General features: G+C 35.6%; 1 protein-coding gene across 2 annotated transcripts; it reads left to right on the top strand.

The window, feature by feature from the left end:
- The first annotated feature begins 4,092 nt into the window (after positions 1 to 4,092).
- LOC132059649 (protein REBELOTE) lies at positions 4,093 to 16,594 on the top strand. Of its 2 annotated transcripts, XM_059452331.1 has the most exons (14): positions 4,093 to 4,260; positions 4,339 to 4,462; positions 6,636 to 6,693; positions 8,310 to 8,415; positions 8,496 to 8,547; positions 8,668 to 8,762; positions 9,447 to 9,515; positions 12,262 to 12,771; positions 13,279 to 13,581; positions 13,685 to 14,008; positions 14,105 to 14,311; positions 15,146 to 15,235; positions 15,327 to 15,424; positions 16,122 to 16,594. In XM_059452331.1, the coding sequence occupies exons 2-14, from the start codon at positions 4,354 to 4,356 to the stop codon at positions 16,270 to 16,272; spliced, it is 2,172 nt and encodes a 723-aa protein (XP_059308314.1). In that variant the 5' UTR covers positions 4,093 to 4,260; positions 4,339 to 4,353; the 3' UTR covers positions 16,273 to 16,594. The 2 variants fall into 2 exon arrangements, with proteins under 2 accessions (XP_059308314.1, XP_059308315.1); XM_059452332.1 differs by lacking the exon at positions 9,447 to 9,515.
- Positions 16,595 to 16,902: the final 308 nt, after the last annotated feature.

The following is a 16,902-nucleotide window of genomic DNA, read 5'->3' as shown; positions in this document are numbered from 1 at the left end:
TTCGGGGGCTGCGTTTACGCCGCGCGGTACCCCCGGATGAGTACGGCTTTGTAGGAGATGTTCCGGCGGCGTTGGCAAGCTTCATTTGCTCCCGGAGTGCTTTGCCGTGTCAGATTATGCATGTTATGTGTTCGATTATTTGTTAGAGACTTTGCGTACGAGTCGTGGGTTCAGCACATCAGTTTTGTATCCGGCTCCATCAGCCGATATGTCGTTCTGTATTATGTAATAAATTCCATGTATTTTAGATTCTGTTTGATTTGAAAATTACAAAAAAAGTATGTCCCGAAAACCATTTCCGAAGTTGTCATTTGTGTTTGATTAAGAGTCTCAGGAGTTATGTCTGTAATAAGAGTCCGCAGGTTCGCTCGGCTCCGAGCATGGGGTCGGGTGCCCATCACACCCTAGTAAAATCAGGGTGTGACAGAAGGTAAAGTAACGAATTATAAATCAATACAATTATTTATCGTGAAAAAACTCTTTACTCAAGGGAGGAAAAACCACGACCTACCTCTGTAGGATTGCCCAACTTTCCACTAAACACGAGCAACTTGTTAAGTTTGCAACGACTTGTACAACTAAGGAATTGTTCCAAACATTCCCTTCCCCAACTCTCTCTTCCTTAACAGTTCCAAACGGTTGACTCTCTCTCTCTATACTCTTTTCAATGACTCTACCGGTCAGTGAAGTCCCTTATAACTTGATAAACTATAATTACTAGGAAACGTAGATAGATAGAACCACACTCAAGAGCTTAGTTATTACAACTCAAGAACAAAATGATAAATTTTGATAGGAGTAGGTAGGTTCTTTGTTGCTGCTCTAGTTGGCTCTCTTGAGACATTGGTGTTGACTCTCAAATCACTCTAGATGTCTCTCTCATGAGTTATGGTCAAGCTCTAAAGCTTTTGATGTGCTGTATATATAGAAGTAGTTGCCGCTTTCAATTCTCCAAATTCATCCAAATCTTGATTTCATAAGTTGTTCGAAAACCAGTCCTTATTTGATATGGATTTCCTTCTTTCCTTGTTTACGAACACACAGTTTCCTTCTCCTATTTTCAAGCTAATACGATGTGTTCAACTTATGGTAATATTTCCATAACTTGAACTCCAGTTCCTCATCGAATAGGAATGATTCAAAACTTCTAATTCTCCAAGTCGCATGGAACAACTTCATCTCGACAGTCTCCAGTTCTTCCTTCTAAGGATTAGTTCCTCTCCTGTTGTGGGATGCTTCACTAGTTCCTTTGAAGATCTGTTTGGTCATTGGTTCTTATCCATCTTTCTTCAATCTTCCTTGTACTTGATTGTCTTTTTGATACATAATTTGTCAATCATTAAATTTTCATTTTAAGCTCTGAATTATTATTGATACAACAATATCTCAATAGTAACCAAACTCTTAAACCACCCTAATGAAACTTACAAAATTTTGTTGAATGAATGCAAGTTGCTACTGCGGACACTAAGGGTGAGCCTAGTTATGCACAACTACATGGAGCAGAATCGGGTGACAGACTTGCTGGCAAAAAAAGGTGCTAGAAGGAAGCTGCATGACAACATCATTTTGGATGAAGTTCCTCATGTGTTTGTTCTAGCCTTGGTCTGGACAGACAAATTAGAAACTACTTTTGCTAGGAAAATTTCAAACAATGTCCGTAATAGTAATCTAGATACTCTATACTCACCTTATGCTCATCAGACCACCAATGTCCCAAACATTGATTCTTTCTGTTTTTGATTGACATATAAATATTAACGCCCTTTCAACAAAAAAAAAAAAAAAAAAAGAAAAAAAAGAAAAGAAAAGACTATAGCTAATTTAGTGAAACCAAATTATTTACCTTTTATAGAATCTCAACTGTTATTTCTCTTTTTGTTTTCTCTTTCTTTTCTCATTTAAACTTGATCAGAATTTTAGCCTGTTTGACTAAACTTTTAAAATCAATTTATTTTGAAAAGTACTTTTTTGAAAAATGCTTTTTTAAAAAGTGCTTTTTGTGAGAAGCCGTTTGTGTTTGGCCAATTAATTTAAAAAACACTTTTGAGCAGCAATTAGCGTTTGGTCAAGCTTTTAAAAAGTGCTTTTAAGTATATTTTTCTCAAAAGTGTTTTTCAAAAAAGTGCTTCTGGGGAAAAACTACTTTTTTTAGCTTATGAAAAACTGCTTCTGCTACTCCCCAAAAGTACTTATTTTCTCCAAAAAACTTGGCCAAACACCTCACTTTTTTTTTTTGTTGTAAAAATAAGCATTTTTTAGAAAAAATAAGTACTTTTGGAGAAATATAAGCTTGTCCAAACAGGCTAGTTTGCTAAAAAATCATAACCATACGATTAGTATCATTTTTAATTCGTAAGCACATGTATCCTGTTTATTATATATTAACATATTAATATAATCATGTAAATTTATTAATCACTATGCCCTACAATTTCAATTATCTGGATTTTTTTTTTCTGCCTTTTTTGATTAAACTGAATATTTTTTAATGACACTTATATTATGCTAAATTTCTTAAATCCAAATAGGTCCTCTACGACGAATGATTAATTTAACAAAGTCTTTGCTAAACTAAAAAAATGGAATAAACAATAATTAGCAAAAAATATATTTTATTATTAAAGAAAAATAATGAATGAAAGATCAAGTTATTAATTGGCCTAATATAACTTAATAATTATATCTAAATAACGTTATAGATTTTTTTGCTTTACTTATTAGTGCAGCAAATTCATTGCTATCCTGGTTAGTGAGGATTGAGGAATTACTATCGTTAACTAAAATTCTCGATTTTGAGCCATGGGTATAATTTTTTTTTTTTTTTTTATAGGGATCGCTTTCCTCTTTGATGGATCTTACTAGGCGCGAATTCAAATTAATTAGGATCCCAATGCAAATAAAAACACCGAATGAAAATTAAAAAAAATCAGTTAGAAATTAGCATTGAAGTAATAACTTGTGGCACTGCAATCTAATCTCGTGCATTACATCAAATAGCACAATTTAAATTATGCCTATCTTATACTATTTTATTTTGACAAAATTATATATATCTTTCTTCATAAATGTATGTGTAATTTCAACATGTTAGAGGAAAACGTGTATAAATTAATTATATTTTTTTATGTGTATGCTGGTGAAAGATAAATTTGATTGGACAATGAAGTGAGCAATATTAGAATTGTTTATACATCTGTTTGTATTTCAAGTATTTTAAAATCTCTTGAAAAAGAATCAAAAGATAAAGAAGACTAGAATTGGTTTTTCTATAGAGAAGTTTGGTTTTATTTCATCACCTCTACTTATTTTATAGCTGTAGGATTAAAAGAAACATAATAACAATGAAATTTAAGTTTGTAATAATCTTGCATTACAAAAGTTCATCGCAAACCAGAGGAAATAAAACTTCAAAGCTCAAAACTACAGTAATTAGAAGTGGGCAATTTGCACGATGGCCCTTCGTTGGGGTGGTCTTTAATTTTTGTCCCTCAAATTGCTGGTCTTTAACTTTTGTCCTTCGCTTAAAATATCTGATATTCTAGGTTCGAACTTTGGCTTAGTCATAAAAATAAAAATAAATTCACAAGGTAAGACTTTGCAAAAAGTCCGCCTTATGCGGCAGACTTTGCCTTAAGGCATAACTAAAAGTCTGTCGGAGACGGCCGACTTTGCCTTATAAGACAGACTTTTAGTTATACCTTATGCGGCAGATATTTTGCAAAGCCTTGCCTTGTGAAGTTTATTTTTTTGATTGAACGGGAATTCGAACACAGAACTCAGGGTATTTTCGATTACCTTTTTAAGTGAAAGGCAAAAATTAAAGATCAGCAATTTGAGGGGAAAAAATAAAAGACCATCCCAAAATAAGGACAATCTGCGCAAAAAAATGAGGCAATTAGCAGGAATGCCCTTATTACGGGGTGGTCTTTAAGTTTTATCCTTCAAAATGGTGGTCTTTAAAATTTACCTTTCGCTGGGACCGCTTGGTCACGGGTACAATCCCCACTGAGGCGAAAATTAAAAAGAAAAATTCGCAAGGCTTGAGGGGCATAAATCATGTTTTATGTTTTTTTAGGTTATGGAAAGGGGTCTGAAATTGTGATAAAACCCTTGTCTGTCTGTCTTTGCCCTTAAACCTTTCAAACTCCTTCCCCCATTTATACTACAAAAACAAAATACAAAAAAGCAAGTGGGAAAGAGGCTTCAAGCTGAACACCAACGCAACCAGACTTTCTCCCAATCTTTGGCCGTCTCTATGTATGTGTATGCGCGTGTGTCAGTTAGATGGGTGTGAACAGTTCCTCAAATGCTTTCTTAATTTTTTTTTTTTTACAGAGGAGTAATTATTAGATGGGGAAGCTAGGGAAGAAAGCGAGGAAATTTGCCAAGAAGAATCTTCAGTCAGTTCTGAGAGACCGTCGCAAAAAGAAAGCTTTACTCAAAAAAAGATATTCTTCCAGTAAGCAAACACTTTGGATTCCTGCATTTTATTACACCTTTTTATTTGAAAGAAGCTAAAATATGTGTAACCCATTTGTTTTATACGCCTAAATTGGCCACACTTCCTATGTTATGTATTTTTATTTGATAGACAGATGAGAATGTTTGGGAGAGAAGAAGAAAAGTGATGGGGTTGTTCCTATTCTTTGGTTACTCAATTAGAAACTGGAACTGGAGCTTCAAAGAAGACAACATAGTCTAATGGAATATCAATTTAATACTTTTTCTATTTAACCCCAAAGTTGCTAGACGAGTATCAGTTTTGTCAAAATGCCTTAAAGTATTTCATTAGGGAAAATTAGTTGCAATATTTTAATTTCCCAATTTACTTAGGGATTTTTTAGAGCTTGTTTTGACGCTACATTTTTTTTTTTTTTTTTTTTTTTGATAAAGGTAGGTTCAATTTTATTAATGAAGTACCAAGCTGGTACAGAAATTACAACACAAAGAGGAATAAGACCAATCAACCATTACATGCTTCTCCCTGACAACTCTAGGAAATCAAGATATTGATCCATATCCTCTAAAAAGCCCTCCTTACACCAATAGTACAGATACAATTTTGAGAGCCTTTGACTGTTTTCTTTTTAGCTTCACTTGGACAAAGCCAAGCATGGAAAGATTAGGCACGATGTCCCTTTTTTTTTTTTTTTTGACAAAGTAAGATTTTATTAAAAAACAGTATCAAGACTATACCGTCAAAGTACAAGGAAAAAGCAGGCTAGATTAGATTAGAAACCTAAGCAGTCTAGCATGTCCACCATGCTATCTAAATTCATAACAACATTTCCATCTTTTCAGTAATACAAATGGTGCAAAAACTTCATTTCACAGACTGCAACTGCTCCTTTTTGCCTTCAAAACACCTCAAATTTCTTTCTTTCCATATAGTCCAAGTTATGCTAAGAGGAATAGCTCGCCAGATCTTCTTTAGGGATGCATCAGGACATGCAGTTTCCCAAAACACGTTGAACGTGATAGGACTTGTCCAATGAACGCCAAAGTTAGCTATGAACATGGTTCACACCTGCCAAGTAAATTCACCATGCACAAAAATATGGACCATCCTGGATAAATAAATCAACTTCTTGCATTTCTCTGTCAAAGAGATTCCTTCTGAACTGGACCATCCTGGATTAGGCATGATGTCCCTAATTGTGTATTTAGAAGAAATTCTTTGAATATATTGAATTAAATGAAGTGTCTAACAGTAATTACCAAGAAATAGTATGATGCTAGGAAATTAAAAAGATAAAGCTGTTGACTTCAACTGTTACCTTCTAAAAAAAAAAAAGCTGTTGACTTCATCAGGACATTTAAACAGAATTGTCCCAGAAAGAATTAATCCGTTAGTAGCAGGGGAGTGGAATATAGCCATCTAGAGTAGAGTAGTCACTTGTTGAGATATGACAGCCCTTGGAAGGCTCTGAAGAACACTTATTTTCCACTCTGTGCTTTGATGTGATCTTGAGATACATGTAGTTAAGTGCATAGGCACATTCTGGATTCTACTGTAAAGTTTGATAGCATAAAAGGTGTAAAGAATGAGAAAAGCAGAGCTGTTAGTAATGAATTGCTTGAATATTCCCTCAAGTATGTTGAGGATTGAATAAAATTTACAAGTAAAGAAAAGTAATCCTTAGGTCTAATTAGATAGACGTTTCTCATATTTACAAAGACAAGGCTCTTTTCATATTACCAATTTCTAATTCTTAACACTCTCCTTCAAGTTGGAGTATACATATTGTATACTCTTAACGTATACTATACTCAATTCTGGAGCCATGAAGTGATTTGTAAGACTATCTGCTAACTGATCATTCAAGCTGATGAAACCTTGTCTAAGAGCAAGAGAAAGATCAACTTCATCTAATGAGTGCTAGGATGTGAGGTGCTACTGAAGTAGGCAATAAGTCACTAGGTGGACTTATGTACCATTTGTTTGTGGCTGTAACTTATTGGTTTTCTTTTATGTACTTATGTCAAAAGCTTGGCCAAATGGTTCAAGTTTGCTTCTCTGTTTTGACTTCCCTGGAAATCTTGCCACAATTTTTTTATTGTGCAAGTAATTCTATTGAGATTGGACAGTCATGTGAATATCTTTATGACCTTGGGTTCTGTACTTCTTGTAGAAAATGGGCAGAGTAACGTTGAAGACCAAAAAAAGCCAGTACACCACTCTAATGAAAGGTAAATAAAAAGGTGAATTTAGTTCATATTTTAAAGTTGGATACAAGCTGTTTACTTTTAAGGCTGGATATTTTGTCCTCTTACGCTGTTTCATTTTCAACTTGTGGCTTTATTTACTCTAAATTGAAAATTTAGGTGATTGTTTTACTGCAATGACAGGTGATTGTTTTACTGCAATGACATACATTAAAAGAGCTGAGATGTGTGAAAAATCTGAAGCTTGGGAAGGTCCTAGGCCACAAATAAAGTAGAACCAAATGCTGTAAATCTATCTTTTCAGCTAGATGGGTCATCAATTATAGAGATTAAAATCTTACGGTGATATAGTCTAATGTCAGAAAACTGAAAATTCTTACATAGATTGATTTCATTGTGACCTCTCTCTTTGCAGTTGCATTCCTCATGTTTATATAGACCGATCATTTGGACTAGTAACAACACACAACTAGTAAATCCAGTTAGATATTGACAATTTTCTCAACCTAAGAGATTGTAATTCTCTTGGACGATGTGTCTAGGCAATATTACATAAAATTTCTGACTATGCTGAGGTTGCCCCTTTCTCCGAGTTTTCTTACTCGATCCCCAGTGCCTATCATTTGCTCAATAAGATAAATGTCTTTTGCAACATTACATGAATCCTGAAACTATGCTCGCGTTTCTTTCAGGAAGAACTCTTTATTTTCTCTTTCCTTACTTTCCTTATCAGCATTTTGATTCAAATGATGTTCTGTCACTTCTTTGTTATTGGTGCCCTCTGTTTTTTCTGGTTCCTCTCTCTCTCTAAGGAGAAACTATTAGCCAAGACTTGCAAGGAAAATATGTTTTTTGGATAGGTAAAGGAACATATGTCATTCTGGAAACACATAGGCAATGTTTTGCAATGTTTCTTATATCAAACTAGCTATCTCTAATAATATGGAATTGTAAAGGCTAAATTTCTCGGATTGTGTTTCAACTTGTGGCTTTGCCTTTGTTCAGTACTATAATTTTCAGCATTTGACCCCTTGATATCATCAAAAAAGGTCTGTTCAACTCAGTGTTGTCAAAGGCAAAAGCTTTAAAAGTGCTCCAGGTCTACTGGGGCTTTAAGCACAAGTGCAGTTAAAGTGTAGGTGTTAGTAAAGAAGGCACAATGAAGAAACAACAACATACCCAGTGTAATCCCACAAGTGAGGTCTGGTTAGGGTAGGATGTGTGCAGACCTTATCCCTAAATTTACCTATATCTATCGTGCAAGAAATAAGTAACAAATTCATTCATAATGTTCTACTTAACAATTAATACATCTTTTTGCCGATTAAATTTGTTGTTTAGTACTGCTCAGTTCAAGATAGAACTCATGGGCAATGAGGTGCACGTCTTAGTGCCTTGCCTACACTGAAGCACAACTTAAGCTAGGCAAAGCACCATCCCCTGAGCTTTTCTGAGCTTCAGGGCTTAAAGCACACTTTAAATGAGCCTTTGACAACACTGGTTCATCCCTTATAAAAGAAAAGGTCCGTTCATCCATTGTGTGCTGAAATTTTTGTTCCTGGTGTCTATCTTGTATCGTAAATCATGCAAGACTTGCACGTATAAGACATTATTTATTGACTAGTCACAAGTTTTCCCAGAAACACTGAAGTTGAGGCTTTTGAAGACTTGCCACTTGATGCACCATTCATGGAAAATGACAGCGATGTTGCCGATTTTTCAGACAGTGATGGATACCTTTCAGAGGTCTCAATCTTCAATTTAGCAATTATCTTTACTTCATGTCAACTTTTGCTTTATGAAAACCTTTTATGATCATGTTTCAGGATATAAGCTATGAAAATGGAACAGATAGTGAGCCTGGGAAACTTTTAGAAGGTTATGGGATTATCTTGGTGTTCTGTTCCTTATTTTTACATCCCCTTCCATTCATTTACTTATTTATTACTTTCCTCCTTTCAACAGCACAAATCCTCTGATTCATTAATAGATGTGCAGGTGACAAATGTACTAGTGAATTGATGACGCAGAATATGAAAATTCAGGAAGATCTTGCTTTACAAAAGAGAAAGCTGGACAGGCTGAAGAGGAAGGTAGGTTGCTTCTGCTAATCAAATCTACTTTCTTTCAAGAGTCCAAAAGATGAAACTTGTGGATTTATTGAAAAGTTTATGATATTGTAGTAAGAGAAGTGCTTAAAAGAATTTTCTGGGATGTGAAAGAGTAATAGTATAAGTTTAAAATGTGTTACATCAATACTGAAATGATTTTGTCGATATTAATTTATGTTTGCTTGAGCCGTCGAAGAAGAAAAGTTCCATTTAATGGAACCAATCAAATTTTTTTGGATGATGAAAAAGCACAGTAGATCAACGCCTTTGGGTTGGAGGAATAGAAGACACTTTTCTCTTCTGCTCATGCTTGGAATTTGACTGTGATGGAAACTATTCAAGGTGACTAACCACAGAAGGAAACTAGTTAACTCATCTTTTCTTTGATGGGCAGCTCATGTTTGCGATTTAATTGCGATGGCACTATTCAAAGTAACTAAAGAAAATATTGCTTGCCTTTTTCGCAGTAAAAAAAGGAGTAGCTTCAGTTTTTTCATTTTTTTCGAGAAATGTGCTTTGGAGGAGGGCATTGTACTTGTAGTATGAGTTCCTTCTACTTGATTGCTGGTTATAGGATAGGTTGTACAATACTTATTTTGTTGATATAAAGGGTTAAAAGATCTTACAACACATATAAGTTGTTCATTGTTCTTCAAAAATTTTCAGGATCCAAGTTTCTCTAAGTTCTTAGAAAAGCACAAGAAGGACATTGAAGCAATGCAAAATGGAGAAGTGGTAAGTAATTCCGAGATGTTTACTTGTTAACTGTTATCTGCAAGTTTTATTGCTTGGTAGTGATTGTTGTCTTCCAATAGTGAAGTGCTCACGAGATCTAGCTCATATTTCTGCACAACAATTTGTTCATATCGTCCTCAGGGAGAAGCTTATGATCTAGTCAATGATTTACTAAAAAAGAATGCAAAGACATATATGTTAAAGTATTTATTGTATATAACTTAATTGCATCTAGTTTGTCTGTAATTGAACCATAACTGCTACATCAGTCACTTAGTATCGGGGTCGAGAGAACGCTTAACCGTCTTTTTACTTGTTAAGAATAGAAGATCTTATTTAGAAATAATCACCTTGTTTGGGAAGGCAAATTATAGAATACAGTTGTCTTATAGGGTTAAAGCTTGATTTGTACTTAAATTACATGGATGATAAATATGTATGCTCCTCATATTGAGGACCTAAGCCTATGAATGTTACATATAGAGCCAATTTTGTTTGGTGAGAGGGCTCCACTAGGAGGTAGTAGATTAAAAGACAACCTTGACTAGGACTAAACCCGCTTGAGCTGGATCCAGAAAAAACTTGTAATTAGATTTGTTACGTGTGTTTTATCCCACAGAGATGTTTTTAAAACCTCAATTGTGGCAATGGGCGGAATTTAAGATATGTGGGTTTTTAGATGGTTTAGACAGGAGATGCTTTACCTCTTTTTTTCCCACTAGTCTTGTAGTTGAAGCGGAGCCTCAGCGTAGCGGTAAAAGTCTGTGCGACCAGGAGCTCGCGAGTTCAAGCTGCAGAAACAACCTCTTGCAGAAATGCAAGTAAGACTGCATACGTAAGACTCAATGTGGTCTGGCATTTTCCTGTATAACGCGCATAATAGGAGCTTAGTGCACCAGGCTGCCCTTTTAATCTTATGGTTGGTGTTTTCATTTTAGATGGCCTCTACAAGAGAGGAGGCTTTATTTGCTTGAGGAATTTGGTGTATGATTTCCAGTTTCATCAATGAATAATTTTTAAAATGTTACTACTTCCGTCCTATGTTATATGATGATGTTTGACTGGACTTGCAGTTTAAGATGTTAGATTGACTTCCTATTATATTAATGATGGAAGAATATATTTAAAATAATAGTTGAAAAGTTTGTTTGGTAGTTACACATCACATCAAAAGTATAGTGCCTATCTTCTGAAATTTCCTTAAACTTGGAGAGTGGAGAGAGATTGGTATTACATGCAAGTGCGATTATGATTCTCCAATAGCGATGGGATTCTGATTGCATTATGAAGAATATCTTGAAACTTAGACTGGAGGCAAGTTTTAATTGTTTTGACGGTAAAGCACAACCATTATTTGAAATGATAAAGTAAAATTCGCTGCTTCCAAATGTCCTAGCGGCTCAAGATATAAGGTCTCCTGAAAATTTAAGAAATTAGAACTTAATGTAGATTATAGTGATATAGATGATAAGAGGAAATGTAGACTTCTTGTCTATACTATACTGAAGATTGTGAGTTGGAATGTTCAGGGGTTGAGTGGTAGGCAAAAACACAGGATTATAAAGTTACTGACACGGAGATGGAGAGCCAACATCTATTGTTTGCAGGAGACCTAAACAGATTATTTGGGTCTTCATTTTGAGTGTAGTATTTAGAGAAATAGGGGACTGACTTTGCTTTTTGGCAGTAAGAAGGGAATAATGGAGGAATTGTAATGTTTTGGTACAAAAGGGATTAGGCCTCTAAGGAGACTATTCGGGGCACATTTCACTGCTATCCAGCAACACTCATGGGAGTATATGGCCCAACTAGAGGTATCCGAGGGAGGACTTGCGTCTACAGCTTGCAGTTATGAAATGCGATTGGGATTAGCCTTGAGTAATAGGAGGTGATCTTAATGTAAGAAGATATGAAGAAGAAAGAAATGTACATGATAGACAATCCATGGTTATCAGAGACTTCTCAAGTCTTATTGAAGATTTTGACTAGACTGATTATTACTTTCAAATGGGTGGGATGATATGTTCAAGTTTATTAGTTCCTTAGAATTTCTTCATACCATTGCCCCATTTGTGGACAAAATGAGAGGAAATCTTGTACTTTAATTTGAAATTAATGGTGATATGGTCAACCATGATGACTTTTTTTGGGAGAGGGAGGATAGTTAGGGAAAACCAAATTACATCCTAGCCCATAAGTTTAAGGTTATTTGATAGACCTGAAGGAATGGAATTTGAACACATTTGGTAGGTTGTACGAGAGAAAAATGAGATCCTAGAGAAGGAGGTGACATATTTTATGGGGTTTATTTATCTATGTAATAGGACCTTTGAGAACACACAAATTTTTGTCAAAATTTGAGCTAGAAGTGTTTAATAGGAACACTTTAGCATACACTCAATTGGAATAGGCCATATTTCGCGTGTCTAAATGAAATTTACTGGCATGTTTAAGGAACTGTCGATGTATCCCGCCAAACTTAACTAGTAGAAAGGCCAAATTGTGTGTTGGGCATGCGCTGGATCGTGGACGTATATGTTGGACAGCCAAGCCTTATATCTCTTTCTGCTTATGTGTTTTAACTTTCTGCTAATGGGACTTCAGCTGAATTTGACATCAAAATTTATGAAATAATATAGAATTGCAAAATGGAAGTCTCTGATTTCCCTTTAGAGCTAGTTTATATAATTGTACCTTGATTACTCTGAGATATCAAGAATTTTGCTTCTGATTAGCTTCGTGGCAGTTCTCAGATGAGGATGAGACAAGTAATCCTGGAAGAGACTCAGTAACTAAAGACAACCAGGGTAAAATAAAGGGAAGAGTGCTGACAGTATCTACCATTAGTTCTTGGTGTCGACTGATCAAAGAAGAGAACAAGGAGGCAGCATTTGTTTGTGTATTAAATGCTTATCGAGCAGCATGTTACTATGGTGCTGAGTCCATTGGCTTAAAGTTTCAGAATGCTGAGACATTCTGCAGCTTAGTAATGTCTGTTCTTTCCGAGGCAGATAATATACTTCGGGGGCTTTTGGGGCTATCATCCTCCAGTTACAAGAAAGAAGCAATATTAGAGCTGAAGGATACCCCACAATGGGTTAATGTGAAACCTCAAATGAAGTCTTACTTAAGGAGTACATTATCTTTGTTGGATCAGGTTACTGATTCAGAAATTCTGGCTTTCGCTTTGACTCGATTCAGGGCTTCTTTACCATTCTTTGCTGCTTTCCCCTATCTTTTACAGAGGCTCATTAAGGTACATTTTCTTTAGCACTTTGATTTGTATGAAGAATCTTCTACATGCGATTTGATGATATCTTATGCATATGCTATCCAGGTTGACTATTAATATTGTAGCAGCACTTTTTTTAATTAAAAATTGATCTCATATAGGTATGCACTACTTGAGTCCATGCTGGTAAGCTGCTAATGTACCACTAGTGGAACTGCTACTTTTGCTGTATTATTTTATTATTATTCTTTTTGCTTCTGCTTATCCCATATATGATGTATGCTTTTGTGAATCAGATAAACAATATGTCTAGCTGTAAATTTTCATGCATATGCTGTTTACCGAATTCCTAGCAAATATATTCTTAATTGGTACTCTTTCATGAACCTCTCCACATTCTAAAATCCTATGATTTGCAATTTGACGCTATGTTAACATTATGGATTTTCCACTGGCTTGTAATGCTAATACGACTTCTAAATAGTTGAATATATGCTGATTCCTTTATTCGTGGCCTTTACATTGAAACAGACGACCGTACATTTGTGGGCTACAGGTGGTGGGATGCTATCATCAGCATCTTTTTCTATCATACGGGATGTCGCCTCTCTATTTACAACTGATTGTTTTGACACTTGCTTAGCCAAAGCTTTTGTGGGTTATCTTGCTCAGTCAAGAGCTACAGAAATTGTCAACAACAAACATTTGCAGTTCCTAAGAAATTCCTTAGTTGACTTGTGCTCCCTAGATGTTCAAAAATCATTATCTAAAGCCACCGTGTCTGTCCGTCAGCTTGCCAAAATATTGCAGTGGGGCTTGCGTACTAAGAAAAAGGTAATTAAAATTGCCCCGTGGCTTTTAATGACTAAGTAGGAAAAATGTAGCTAGGGTTTGGTAAAAGTAGCTACTTGACTATTTTTATCATCTTATGGTGCAGGAAGCTCTTCAAAGGATCTGCAGTTGGGAGTACATCAATTGTATTAATCTCTGGGTTGGTTTTATAGCAGTCAATATACGGGATTATGATCTTCAGCCCTTTTCCGTCACCATGGTTCAACTTATAAATGGAGTGGTGGGCCTTTTTCCTGGACCTAGATATTTCCCTTTGAGACTCAATTGCATTCGATGGCTTAATGATTTGTCTAATTCTACGGGAGTTTTCATCCCTATTGCTTCATTTGTGTTGGATGTTTTGGAATACAAAATAGTCAGAGGGGGTGGAAAACCTGGACCTGCTCTCTTCTTTCAGTCCGTTCTAAAGGTTGGTTGATCGACATGTCAATTTTGCAACTGAGTTTTCTGACTTTTCTCCATGTATTTGTGTCACCATTTGAAATTGCAAATGAACATACTGCAGTTGCCAAAGAATTGCTTAAAGTCTCAAACATTCCAAGACGAATGCATTACATCTGCAATTGAACAACTATCATCACACTTTTTACAATGGAGCTACCACATTTCTTTCCCTGACTTAGCAACTATTCCACTCATCCATCTGAAAAAGTTTTATGAGTCAAAGACAAAGGAAAGTCTACGGCGTGCGGTAAAACATTTGATTGAGCAGGTACTCAACCACCTTTGATGTTTTTGATGGTTAGTTACCTAGTTACCCATTTCCGTTCAGAAACATGCATGGTGGATGCCGTTCTTGTTAAATTAAGAATATGCAGCTTAAACAGGATTTGAATCCAAGTGCCCAACAAATAAATTAAAGCTCAAAGGCATCTCACGCAACCATCTCACTCTCATAGTCTCATTTGACTTATGCACTTGCTTCAGCCCGCACATGTTCAGCATTTGTCTGACAGGGTTCCTTGGGTATAATAGTATATTAAAATAATGGGTGTTGAACAATCTGTACGAGTATAGAGGAGGATAACATCGTTGTCTTTTACATAAGTATGAAATCGAATATATTTGTCGGTTTGTCCTGTTTAGATAAAGTAGTTAGTGTGGACAGTCATTCTCTGAGATGATAGTTTGGAAATTTGTTTGATAAGTTAGCTTGGCAAGTACATAGTTAAATGTTTCTTTGCATATTCTGGGATCATTTGTTATTCCTTGTAAATTATTGGGCACTAAAGCAAAAGCTTGCTGGATAACAATAAGTTGGTTTGGGGTATTAAACTAGCAGCCAGCAAAAAGGACAAAGTTGTGCTCGTGCCTTGTGGCTAGGAAGGAAAAGTTAGCTTAGAAAGATTTGCCAAGTCAGTTTACTTTGTGGATCCCTTTTGTTCCTGTTTAGTCTCCTTCATATAGGAAGCAGTTTCTAAATACTAGACACTTGTAAATAAGAGAATACTAAGGATCCAAGCTATCGAATTTCTCAATAACAATCTCTTCTTACCATCAGTTGCTTTTCTTGTCTCGTTCTGAACGCTTTCTTTTGCCTCTGCAGGTGGAGAAAAATATCGATTTTGTGCAGAAGAAAAGAGATGAGGTTGCGTTTTCACCATATGATCATCAATCTGTTGAAGCATTTCTTCAGGTGGGCCCATTTCTTATCAACTTGTAACAGCTATCTTTCAGACTGGAGAAAAATATAATTTATTTAATTCAAATAATTGTTCAACTCGCAGTTTGAGAAGTCCAGTCTCAGTTCTCCATTCACTCAGTACTACAGAAGTGTACTTGAAAAAGCTGCTCTAAGGGGCTCGCATAAGAATGACAAGATCAGGTACTGTTACGCTGCTGCAGTTTGGTTTAATTTCTTTTAGTAGTGTAATGTCTTGGTGGTTTTTGTCATTTGTCTATTGTGAGGGCTGATAATAATGTTATTGAACAACCGATGGCTACAGGGCATGGTTCATATGATTGCCATATTTTCTTTGTAGTCAGAGGCGATTCTAGGATTTCTATAACATGTAGTAAGTGCGAATTGATCTCTAGTCCTTTAGATAAATAACACAACCTTCAACCAAATACACCATTTATCCCTTTTGTAGCATGGCTGCCAGCAGATAGTATTATACCAATTTAAAAAAATATATACATAAATACCTAGTTTTACGGAGAGACCGTGGGTTCATGTGGAACTTTTCTATGGAGTCCGGAAACATATTTTGTTATTAACTATCTTTGGATAAAGCAATTTGCAATTTGAACAGTATTAGTTGGGATTTTTTTTTTTTTTTTTTTGGCGTGGGGGATGGGGGGACGGGGTCTTGTAGATAACTCTATTAGTGAACTAGGGCTTGTTGTCGGTCATCCTCGGAACATTTTGCTCAAGCACATTGCCAGACATTCAAGTTGCAGTTATTTTAAGGGCTGTGATTATGATAGATTGTGCTCATGGTCACTTTTTGTTTTAACTCCAAACATCAGTGTTTTGCAATGCTACTTGTATCGCACTGATTCTGTAAATAATACTGCAGTTTGCCAAGACAAGAGAAATCAAAGCGTAAAAGAGAGCAGCCCCTAAACAATGCAGCGGATGAAAGTTTGATTAATGGTTCAGGCCACAAGGATCTGGATACTGTTAATGGAACAAAGAAGCGGGTCAAAAGACGAGCTCTCAAGGCATAATCGTTGTACCAGTTTTTTGTTTGCTATAGGTTTTGATAATTTTCTAATTGGCCCTAGCAGGTTGAAATTTTGAGCGTCGATCTTTTCTCCCAACGTACATGTTAAGATATTCTTCAGCTGGGTAAAGATCAATTTTCGTGTTACTTATTGTTCAAAAAGGAAAATAGAGAAGACTTTGCTCCTTTCGAGGCGCTTGAATCGTTGATTCCGGTATTTATTTTTCTCATTTTTGTAATTCCAAGTTCAATCAAATTAGATGTTTTCAATGTGACTGTTTTTCAAGGATTCTAATGTGAGGAATGTTTTGCTTCTCTTGTATTAATTATTTTTTCGAAGAAAAATATTTTGAACGAATTGAGAGGTGACTTATGTTATCTGATGGCTCAATTTGTTTTCTTGTCCAATGATATGAACCATTATTTCACATAGCTCTTAATATTCAAAACCAAAACAAAAGCATTACTTTTACCAGCACAAGAATATTTTTATGCTGCATCCTTTAAGAAAATCCGGAAAAAGATTTATTATCCTGTGTGGATGAACTTTTTTCTTAAAGCCATTTACCGCAGGTTATGCCCGATTGTGGTTCTGGGGAGTTTGGCTTCTTTCACTCCTACTTTGCATATATTA

The sequence above is a fragment of the Lycium ferocissimum genome, chromosome 6 (genome assembly GCF_029784015.1).
Source record: "Lycium ferocissimum isolate CSIRO_LF1 chromosome 6, AGI_CSIRO_Lferr_CH_V1, whole genome shotgun sequence".
NCBI classification, from domain to species: domain Eukaryota; kingdom Viridiplantae; phylum Streptophyta; class Magnoliopsida; order Solanales; family Solanaceae; genus Lycium; species Lycium ferocissimum.
Note: the sequence above shows the minus strand (reverse complement) of the source record. Positions and strands in the feature narration are given on the sequence as shown.